This window comes from Monodon monoceros, unplaced genomic scaffold (assembly GCF_005190385.1).
Source record: "Monodon monoceros isolate NGI ecotype Baffin Bay Population unplaced genomic scaffold, NGI_Narwhal_1 Super_Scaffold_10, whole genome shotgun sequence".
NCBI lineage: Eukaryota > Metazoa > Chordata > Mammalia > Artiodactyla > Monodontidae > Monodon > Monodon monoceros.
In genome coordinates, this window is record NW_021703766.1 from 56,004,676 (window position 1) to 56,015,698 (window position 11,023).

Consider the following 11,023-nt stretch of genomic DNA (forward strand, 5'->3'; position numbering starts at 1 on the left):
ACACACACACACACACACACACACACACACACACACACACACACACAGTGTTCCTCTCCCAACCCACCTCCCGTCCTCTCCTGCCGAAAACTCACCGCTCGGCGTACTGTCTGCCTTCCCTCCGAGCCGAATGCGGGTGGGCGGAATTCAAACCTGGACCAAAGCGCTCCGAGAGCCGCCCACCGAACTACCTGTCCCAGAAGGCACCGCGCCTCGCCACGCTAGTCGCTCCGTGTCTGCTAAGGAGCTCGAGCCCGGGTGGCGCTCGAGGACCTCTGGGAAATGTAGTCCCGAGACCGAAGGGGGCGGTCCAGGGACGCCAGAGTGGCGGAGGTTGGAGCAAGAAGTGGCACGCCTCACTACTTTCACCCCAGCCCTGGGTTCCTGCAGATGGAGGGAGCATGGGGGGGAGGGGGCCTTCACGCTCTGCACCTCATCCCCTTACCAGGAGGCAAAGTATTAAATAGCATAGAGGTCCCTAGAGACCCTGCCTCAAAACTTCCTGCACCCCTCGGCAGCCTTGTGCAGCCAAGAGCTACGTGCATCCAATGAAAAGCAAAAAACAAAAAAAAACTGCGTTCAACAAGATCACAAGTTTATGCTCATTTTATATGAGTAATTTAAAAAATAGATTTAAAATAGCACTTTTAAAATAGATTGTCGTTTCTGATGGAGAAATTTGAACACAGGGTATTTGGAGATATTAAGAAATTATTTTAAGTGTAATAGTGGTATTGGGACTAGTTTTTTAATTTTTATTTGTTTATTTATTTATTTATTTATTTTTGTGGTACGCGGGCCTCTCACTGTTGTGGCCTCTCTTGTTGCGGAGCACAGGCTCCAGATGCGCAGGCTCAGTAGTTGTGGCTCACGGGCCTAGTTGCTCCGCGGCATGTGGGCTCTTCCCAGACCAGGGCTCGAAAGAGTGTTCTTCTTATGTTTTCTTCTAGGAGTTTTATGGTTTCCAGTTTTACATTTAGGTCTTTAACCCACTCTGAGTTGATTTTTGTATATTGTGTTAGAGAATGCTCTAATTTCATTCTTTTACATGTAGCTGTCCCGTTTTCCCAGCAGCATTTATTGATGCTCCATTTTATATTCTTGCCTCCTTTGTCATGGTTTAATTGACCATAGTGTGTGGGTTTATTTCTGGATTCTCTGTTCTGTTCCATTGATCTCTGTGTCTGTTTCTGTGCCAGTACCATGCTGTTTTGATTACTGTAGCTTTGTTTACTGAAAATTTTGAATCACTTGCCCCTAAGTATGCTAATTCTTTCTTCTCCTTGATTAATTCTGCTTCTGAACCCCACTAATTAATTTTTCAGTTCAGTTATTGTATTCTCTAGCTCCAGTGTTTCTACTTGGTTCATTTGCTTGTTTGTTTCTTTTTGTTGATATTCTAATTTTGTTCATGTATAATTTCCCTGGTTTCATTTGGTTGTCTACCCATGTTCTCTGGTAACTCATTGAGCTTTTTTAAAGATGATTATTTTTAATTCTTTGTAAGACAGTTCACAGATTTCCATTTCTACCATGTTGGTTACTGGAGATTTGTTTTCTTACTTTGATTGTGCTGTGTTTTCTTGATTATTCATGTTCCTTGTAGGTTTGCTTTGTTCTGTACATTTGAACAAGTAGCTACCTCTTCCAGTCTTTATGGGCTGGATCTGACTTAGAGAGATCTTCACCAGCCAGCAATTCTCAACTTGAGGCAAGAGAGAAGCCAACCCTTCAGGGAGCCCTAGTTGAGTCTCCAGATATATGACTATAACACATGAGTGACTGTAGACAAGACAGCAGAAGATCCTAGCTGGGTCCAATCCAGTCTGCAGAACTGTGAGCAAATGTATGATTGTTGGTTGTTATTTTAAGTCACTAAGTTTTGGAATTGTTACATGACAAGAGATAATCAAAATAAGCAGTAACCGATCATATTTCTACTTGTTAATTAGGGCCAACCTCAGTTATCATCATAATCTTCTTTTGGCCTATTTGTCTAGTGGTCAGAGAGGGAACCCCAGAAGGCTAGGGGACAGTCTAGCTCCAGTTATATGGAACTATTGTGCCTCCAGCTGTAAAAGTTCCCTTGGGTAGTAAGAGTTCTAAATCAACAGGCTCCCTGAAACAAGAATTTGGAGATTGGGTAATGAGATGCAATGGAAGGAAGTACACCTCTGTTTTCAATTCTTTGATCCTGGACTTTTGTCTTCCAACTACAGACAGTAGGTTTGGGGCATATATCACATTTGGCAAAACAGCTTTCCAAAGTAGATGGTGGCTTCTCTCATCGAAGACCATGGCTTAGTTTTCCTTAGGATATACCTAGGATGTTTTTTAGGGATTATACAGGTGTGTGGGATATAAATCATGGGAAGAGAATTCCTTGGTTAACAGCAAGGTATTGAGGTTCCATTAATGTCTCTGATTCTTCACTCCTCTCTGTCATGTGGCTTTAACTCCTTTCCTAAAGGTGGAGTATATTCCCCACCCCAAGTGACTTGCTTTGGCCAACAGAATGAGATGAAAGTGACAGTATACTAGTTCCAAGTCTAGGCTCCAAGAGGCCTTGGGTATTTTCACTTGTTCTCTTGCATTTTGCCACCACCATAAGGAGGTGGTCCACTAGTCTCAGGAGGATGGGAGTTGTTTGAGTCTCCCAACCCCAGCTATTACTAGCCGACGTCAGCTGACAGCCAGCCAATCCCCAGGCACATGAACAAGCCCAGCCAAGGTAAGCAGAGCCATCTCACCGATCTGATCCTAGATGTGTGAGAAATAAACATTTATTGGGTGCCATCGAGGTTTTGTGGTTGCTTGTTATGAGCATCATTCTGATGGATGACTGCTACATATGGTGCCTAAGTGCTGTATGAAACACACAGTAAGCCCACAGATGTTGAGAAGAGGCTGGTGGGGAGGGAAAGGAAAATCTAAATCCAGAACACATCACTGTTCCATTGAGGATAAAACATTGCCCTCTCTGCGATGAAAGGGGCTTGGTGTGATCAACCTACCCCAAGATGTCTGGCTGTTTGGAGGGTGGACATAGTACCAGTCCTGGCTTCATCCTCACTCATGCCTTCCCAGGGGAGGAATGAGTTAAACCAAGTGAAGAATTAGGAAGGTACAACTAGGAGATGTAGAGCCCAGCTCTCGGGAGCTGGCTTGCCTGCAGACAGCACATTACATCTTAATTGCTGTTCACCTTGCAATGCTCCCAACCCCAAGGATGAGTGTTTGTTTAGGTGCCACATCCACTGGTCCTTGGAAGATTTATCAACAAATGGATTACCTCCATAAGGCACAGGTGTTATGTTTAACAGAGTCCTTCCTCAAGGGTTCCTGGACTCTAGTGACATTGTCTATAAACAGACTCAAGGACGTTGTGACTCCAGTATGGTGGCCCTAGTCAGCCTCTTTTGGACCTAGACTTTGGCTTATTTTGTTATATAAATCCTTTGCGGGGGCATCACATCCATGAATCTGTGTCAGGACTCCCATCCCCCCCAGGATCCGATTACACCAGCCATGCTTCCTCTGAGAAGCGGGCCCCCTTTTCAATACTCAGGTTCTTCCCATTGCCAAGAACATCAGAGAGCATTTCAACGGCTGCCCCTCCCACGGGCATCCCCCACGACTTCCTCTGTGTGGGATGGAAGTGGTGAATGAGGAGTGTTTTCAAGGGTTTGGAGCTTCAGGGTGGTCTCAGTGTTTCCGAGTCTCCTAGACCCACCATTCTGTTTGCCAGGATCGTGTTTCCCTAGGGCTGCCCAAGCTTTTCACATTGGGAATAGGGCAAGGCTATGGGTTTAAATGACCAAAGTCAGAGCCCTGCAGGTTAAAGGTAGAAACCCGCCTGTACCTCTGATCTCGACACTCTTCGTAGTCTTTTTTTTAAATTGGAGTAAAATTGCTTTACAGTATTGTTAGTTTCTGCTGTAGAACAAAGTGAATCAGCTATATGCATACATATATCCCCTCTGTCTTGAGCCTCCCACCCCCACCCCCACCCCCACCCCCAATCCCACCTCTCTAGGTCACCACAGAGCACGGAGCTGAGCTCCCTGACGACATCCTTCATAGTCTTTGGATTTGTTTGTGACAGCTGCTATCAAGCCCTTCACCCCAGGAAGCAGGTGACTCCAGATGACCGACCATGGGCAGTACTTAAATATTTTAAGGCCACATGCCTTGGTCTTTGAGTTTCCCATTCCAAGGCCCAATACTGAATGTTTCCAAGTATCCCAATTTCCCTCAGGGTTTATTATCTCCAACCCATTTCTGCATCCATTTCTGTATCAGTTAGGACTCTTTGGGGTTATAAATAACTATCTATGGCCAAGTAAAGCAAGTAAGGAATAGCCTGGAAGGATAATGGGTACTCAGAGAATCAAAGGAAGAACTAAACAATCAGGCCTCAGGAAGGACAGTTACCAGAACAGCTCTTGGCTATCTCTGTAGCAGGAACTCATGTATGGTCAGTGCTGCCACTGGGATGACTTCTGTGTGCCCTTCTGCTCAGGGAGCCCGACTGGCACAGGGCTCAGCCTTTGGACAGGGAAGGGGCAGGGCACTGTGGTATTCCCACAAGACTCGGTGGTTCCCAGAAAGGGGAAATGATTTGGGGCTGCTGAAAGCAGCAAAACACTACACTAGTAACAAAGCCAGCTCAAGTGCAAGGACGATCATTGTAATGAGGTGGGAGTTCTTAGGGAACCCAAAGGTAGGCAGTTCAGCCAGGATCCCCAAGGCACTGGGGTGGGTGAAGCACCAGGAACCAAGTTTCCCTCTGGCACGTGGCCTTGTTCACCAACACACCCAGCCCCAGCCTGTGTGACCACCCAGGTGGCCCTCAGTCCGAGTCTGACTGGACACGGGGAACCCATGGGTACCAATCAGCTGAGGCCAGGGAAGGGTCAAACCTCAGGGAATAAACAGGGCAGGGGCATAGTTACCCCTGCAAGTGAGGTGCGGGTGGAGAAAAGAGTTCCCTAAATGCCCGTCAAGCAACTCCAACGACCCTCACTTCCTTCCCTTCCTAGACTTCCTTTCGTAGTCTTAAAAGAGAATTGACCCTCGCACCCTGACCGACGCTGGTGCCCCTTATCGTAGAAGGATCACTGACGCTGTGACCACCCTGGAGTCAGTCAGGCACCACCAGGGGTAACCATCTAACCTCACGGAAGAGTGAGGGACGGACACTTTAAAGAGACTCCACAACAGCAACATGTTTTCTATGTTACAGGATCATTCTTGTTTTTGAGAGAATATTATATAGGATTAAAATTTTAAATGCAGACTCAAGTAACTGAAGCATACTTGTTGTGTTGCGGTTATTATCAAGTTTAAAACACTATTGGAGGGGCTTCCCTGGTGGCGCAGTGGTTGAGAGTCCGCCTGCCGATGCAGGGGACACGGGTTCGTGCCCCGGTCCGGTTAGATCCCACGTGCCGTGGAGCGGCTGGGCCCGTGAGCCATGGCCGCTGAGCCTGCGCGTCCGGAGCCTGTGCTCCGCAACGGGAGAGGCCACAGCAGTGAGAGGCCCGCGTACCGCAAAAAAAACAAAACAAACACTATTGGAATATACGTTTTAATTTTATTCGTGCAGTTAAAAATGTGGGATCGTGTAGTACTAAAAGATCCCTTAGAAGTAACTCTTGATATATGCAATAATTAAAACTGGAATAAGATTTGTAAACTAACCCTAAAGGGGCCTAAGGAGACGCTAAGTTTTGGGATTTTTAACCACCCCAAACACTTAAAATAGACAAAAGAAGAGACTGAGAAGTATCTTATTTTTAACTTTATTTTTATTGTGGACACTATTACAGATAGATAGAACGACCACAACCATATTAACAAACCAAAAACCTGTGCACAGACACAAGATGAAGAAAATATATGAAGATGTTAACCACAGTCTTTGGGTGATGATAATATGGGTGAGTTTCTCTTCTACACTTCTGTAACTTCCAAGTCTCTGTGATGAACACATACCGTGTTTATAATGGAAATACATGTAATAAAGGTAGGTTCCCAAAACACTGTGAGAAAGCCTGTCCCAGGTAACCGAGACAAAATACTTAACTGTAATCCCACAATGACCACACACCATTTCCTCACTGCTTTCTGCGTCTCTTCCCATCTTTGACCCTCTGCATACTCATCACAGACACCGCAGTCATCAGACTGCGCACAGGTCAAGGTGTCAACAGCAATGGTTGGTGGGTGTCGGGAATATGGATGAATTTCTTTTCTTTTGCTTTGCTGAATCTCCCCGAAGTCTGCCATAAGTATGTACTATATTTGTAATGGAAAAATACATACGTAAGATTTAGTACCGAAACACCAGAGATCATTCAAGGAATCTGAGACAAAACGTTTAACCATAATCCCATAACGACAATACTCTTAATTATTTTCCGTATTTTTTCCTTTTAGACTTTATGCACACGTACTCCACAGTCCTAACCACAAGCTTGTGCACTGACACGAGGTGGAGAAAACAGATCAAGATGTGAACAGCAGTTGTTGGGTGTTGGGGATATGGGCGACTTTTCGAATTTATTTTGTATTTTCCAATTATTCCTCTGGGTACGTATTATGCTTGTAATGGAAACAAACATAATAAGCTTTGTCATCAGGACACTACTATAAGGAACATCTGAAAACATTAAGATGAAAGTGTTTAATTCCACAAAGGTAACAGTTACTCTGAGTACACATTTTGACACAGTTATAGTCACAAACCTGTGCACAGAAACGAGGATAAACAATATAGTGAGGAGTGTATCTGTCTTTGGATGGGGGGTATATGGATTTCTTTTTCCTCCACTTTTCTGTATTTTCCAAGTGCCTGATAATGAGTTCAAATTATGTTCACAATGGAAACATGATTATAAACTTTTTAGTAACTACGATGAAGAATATTCAAGGAATTTAAGAAAATAATGCTCGACTATAAGCCTACAACACCACCACCACGACAGCTTTTGACTATAAGCATACATTTTTAAACAGTTATAACTGTAGTATAAATATAATTCTGTGTCATGTTTTTTCCACTTAGTATTCCGTAAATATATTTCCATGTTGCTACATAACTCTCCACGCTTATCATTTTTAAACAGCTGCATTAGGAGTTCACCGACAAGTTCCCTTAATTGTCCTCCTATTTTTGGCATTAAGTTGTTCCTAATGTTTCACTAAGCAAAGGCTGGAACGGACACCCTGACATTTGGCAAGTCTCTTTCTGAAGAGTTCTACCAGTTAATACTGCCAACAGTGATGAACACAGGTTCACCCCACCGACGCTGACGCCGGCCCCCACCTCAGGGTCCTCCTCTGAGGCCGTGCCTCACTGTCCCTCAGCTCTCCCAGGTGTCCAACCTCGGGTCTTCACATGCAGCTGGCCCTCGCCTACACCATGCCATCAAAACGGCCCCTTCTTCTCAGAGGCCCAGGATATCCTGCTCATTCATTCTTCCCATCCTGGCCTTCCCATCCCCGCTCCTGATGTTGCTTCCAACTGCTTCCTCACCCTCCGAGGTCTGGAGACGTTATCAGGACTCCCCCTTCTTTGGCTTACTCTTTTCTGCTTCCTGCTCTCACCCTACCAACCTCCTTCGACTTTGGCATTCCTTCCAGCTGCGATATGCTCTCCCCGAGCCCTAACCGTGCGGACCTAGGAGAGGGAGATTTAAACACATTTCCCCAGCAGGTACTTTAACTTTGCTCGCCCAAATAATCTAGCTCTTATCTTCTGCTCCCTTAATCTACCAGATCCTCTTTAAAATTTTTTTTTTTATTTTAATTTTTTTTTTTTTTTCCAGCCAACTCAAAGCCAAAAAGAGTTCTTAATAGTCATTATGCAAGGGGCGGGGAAGCAAAGGGAGCACAGGTGGTCCACAGAACAGGACACAGGAAACCTCGAGCTGTGAGGTCGACTTGTGATCACACGGGCAACCGAGGCGACTAGACAGACGTGACGCTCTGAAGGATAGGTGACAACTGCTTATTTAGGGGGGCACTCTTTAAGAGGAAGGGACAGGTGGCAACGAAACAAATTAAGGCTGCTAGGGAACCTGAGTCCATGTTAAGCTCGAGTTGACTGTAAAGAAAGTTTTTTTTTTAAATGCAAGTTAGACATGGGGTTGAGGGTCAGACAGGTAAAGACGAGAATTAAGTTTCACACTAGAAAGCTCTAAGGATACTCGCCCCTGGGCGCCCAGGGTGCAAAAACTGAGTTGTAGCGGCACACACGGACGAAGCCCCGTTGCTACTTGTCGCTTAAGGCAGGGAGCGCGCAAAGGGAGTGATGAGGCAGCAGCCCCGTCCTAACTTACATGAGAGCCCCCACGGTTCTCAACCTCATCAGGCACGCGCGCGATCTAGGGATGGCTGCAACCACTCTTGAAAGGCAAAGACGCAAGATGCACAGGGAGAAGCTTCAGCTTTTGTGAATTCACTATCCAACAGACATCAAGTTGGTTTAAAAACAAATAACAAAACTTGTAACTATTTTTTGCATGAGAACCACTGCAAAGTACAAGGTGGCAACCAATCAATTTGGGGTTACAAAAGGCCAATCCACGTATCGTAAAGGCTTACACAGCATTAGGTTCCAAAGTGTTAGTGTAGACGAAATAGCTGAAAAGGAAGCTCCAAGTACTTCCCCTTTCAAACAGCAAAGCGGAAAAGACATTTTATCTTTCATGCCTACACCTTTACAGGAATATTTAAGAGTAAGGAACAACACAGTCAATTACTCAAAAAAATATGGATGGGATTCAAATAACGCACAATAAATCTTTCTAAGGATCTAAGATGCTTACAAATATATTCTAATTTGTTGCTCTCTTCCTCCTCCAAAAAAAAAAAAAAAAAAAAATCAAAGAGTACCAGGTAAGGAAGGTACCTCTGCAAGTGAACTGTAACTGGATACCATATTAAGTCTAAATATGAGTACTGTTTGCTATGATTTGCTATTTTATATACATCTCAGGAAACATTCATTATATATAGGTTCCAGGAGTGTCATTTACAGATGTGGGCGATTTCTGTAGCCTTGAAAACCCCTCCAGCTTTCCGTCAATGCAATTACTCGGGTGGAAGGTAAGATGTGTGTTATGGCTTTCCCACATGCATACGCCGATGTTTGATGGGGAACTGCTAAGTCCGAAGGAGTCTCCACCTTCAGTTTCTTTCCAGGCTGAGTTGTCTGATGTTCAAAGTCAGGTGTGTATACGCCAAGGGAAGCCTCCTGCCGACATCATCGTGGGTTGGTTCCAATTATCTGTAGTTTAGTAAGGGTCCAGTCCTAGTGAAGGTTTTCCAACCTTGACACCCGAGTCCTCAGCCGGTGTGGGTGTTCTGGTGCCTGGCCAGGGACAGGCGGTCAGTGAACACCTGCCCACAGACGTCACACTTGAAGTACTTGTCATCAGCCCTGCCGCTGTCATTGCTGCTGGTGCTGGCGTGCTCGGTGTAGTGGGAGCTTTCCCCGTAGACGCTTCCAGGCTCGAATATTATCACCCTGGCATGGGTTTTCAGGTGCTCACCGTAGGCCGAGTTGGAGGTGAAGGTCTCGCCACACTCCCTGCAGTCGTAGTAGGGCTCTTCCACTTGGATCTCCTGGTCGTCACCTTCCTCTTCTGGGTCCTCGATCCCTGCACCGTCCGGCTCATCCGCATCTCCCTCTGGCTCTTCGGCTCTTTCCTCTGGGTCTTCGATCCCTGCCCCATCGGGTTCATCAGCATCCCCGTTGGGCTGTTCGGCCTCCCCGTTGGGCTGTTCGGCCTCCCCGTTGGGCTCGGCGGCCTCCCCCTCCGGCCCCTCGGCCTCTCCGTTGGGCTCGGCGGCCTCCACGTTGGGCTCGGCAGCCTCCACCTCCGGCTCGGCAGCCTCCACCTCTGGCTCTGCGGCCTCCACATTTGATCCCTGGATCCGCAGAACTTCCCGTGGAACGAGGACGTTGGCTTCGACTTCCTGGGCGGCTGCTGCTGCTTCCTCTTCCTCGAGGTGCAGCTTCTGATGCTTCGTGAGGACTGTGTTGTGGATGAAGGACTTGCCACAGTCCTTGCACTCATAGAAGGGTGAATCTCTCTTGGGGGGCTCGGTGAGGAAGGAGGTATGGACGAAGGTGGCCCCATAGTCGTAGGGCTCGTCCTTCTCGTGAATCCTCATGTGCTCCCGGAGGTCGGCCTGGCTGGGGAAGGATTCTCCACAGGTCGCGCACTCATAGTGCTTGTCCTTGGCCTGGTCTCTCTGAAGGTCTGTGGGGGCCAAGCCTGGGCTGACCGCATCTGTGCTTCCCTGGCCCTGCTCCAGCAGGCTGTCTCCAGCGTGAACTCTCATGTGTTCGCTAAGGACAGAGCCGTGGATGAAGTCTTGTCCACACACTTGGCATTGCAGGGAAGTCCCAGCAGGAGGACTCTTCTGTGGGGCCCGAGGCCGCTGCGGGCTAATGGCCAAGGGCTGCATAAAGGGCTCATCATACCTCCTGTGGCCGTAAAACTGGTCTTGCTCATGGATTTTCTGATGCTCGAAAAGGAATGAGCTATGAACGAAAGATTCCCCACATGCCGGGCACTCATAAAGCTGCTCTCCAATGTAATCTTTCTGATACTCACTGACAGAATGGGTGTGCATCACAGAACGCGCGTACTCGCGGCTGTCGATGAGGTACTCTCTGCCGTGAACCTTCTGATGGTCCCTGAGGTCTGTGCGATCCACGAAGCCCAGCCCACAGTCCTTACACCCATAGATGGTGTCTTCAGGCTCATCCGGCTCATCTGGCCCTTCCTGCCGAGGCTCTTCCTGTCGAGGTCCATCAAGGCCCACACCCTGAATCACAGAGCCTCCAAACAGCTCCCCACCATGGAATTTCTCTCGGGCATAGATTTTCTGATGTATGCCAAGGTCTTCAACAGTGGCAAAACACTCCCCACACTCCTTACATTCATTGCGGACTGGCTGTTCAGCGTAACTGGTCTGAGCTGGTGGTTCAGCGTAACTGGTCTGA

General features: G+C 47.0%; 1 protein-coding gene across 1 annotated transcript in view; it reads right to left on the reverse strand.

Moving 5' to 3' along the window:
* Window positions 1–7,765: 7,765 nt before the first annotated feature.
* The window catches only part of PEG3 (paternally expressed 3), a 29,116-nt gene continuing 25,858 nt past the window's right edge, over window positions 7,766–11,023 (reverse strand). Inside the window, 1 exon segment of the mRNA XM_029202456.1 lies at window positions 7,766–11,023. This exon segment is cut by the window's right edge and continues 10 nt beyond it. Within this exon segment, the coding sequence (XP_029058289.1) occupies window positions 9,355–11,023 (1,669 nt within the window). The 3' untranslated portion in view covers window positions 7,766–9,354.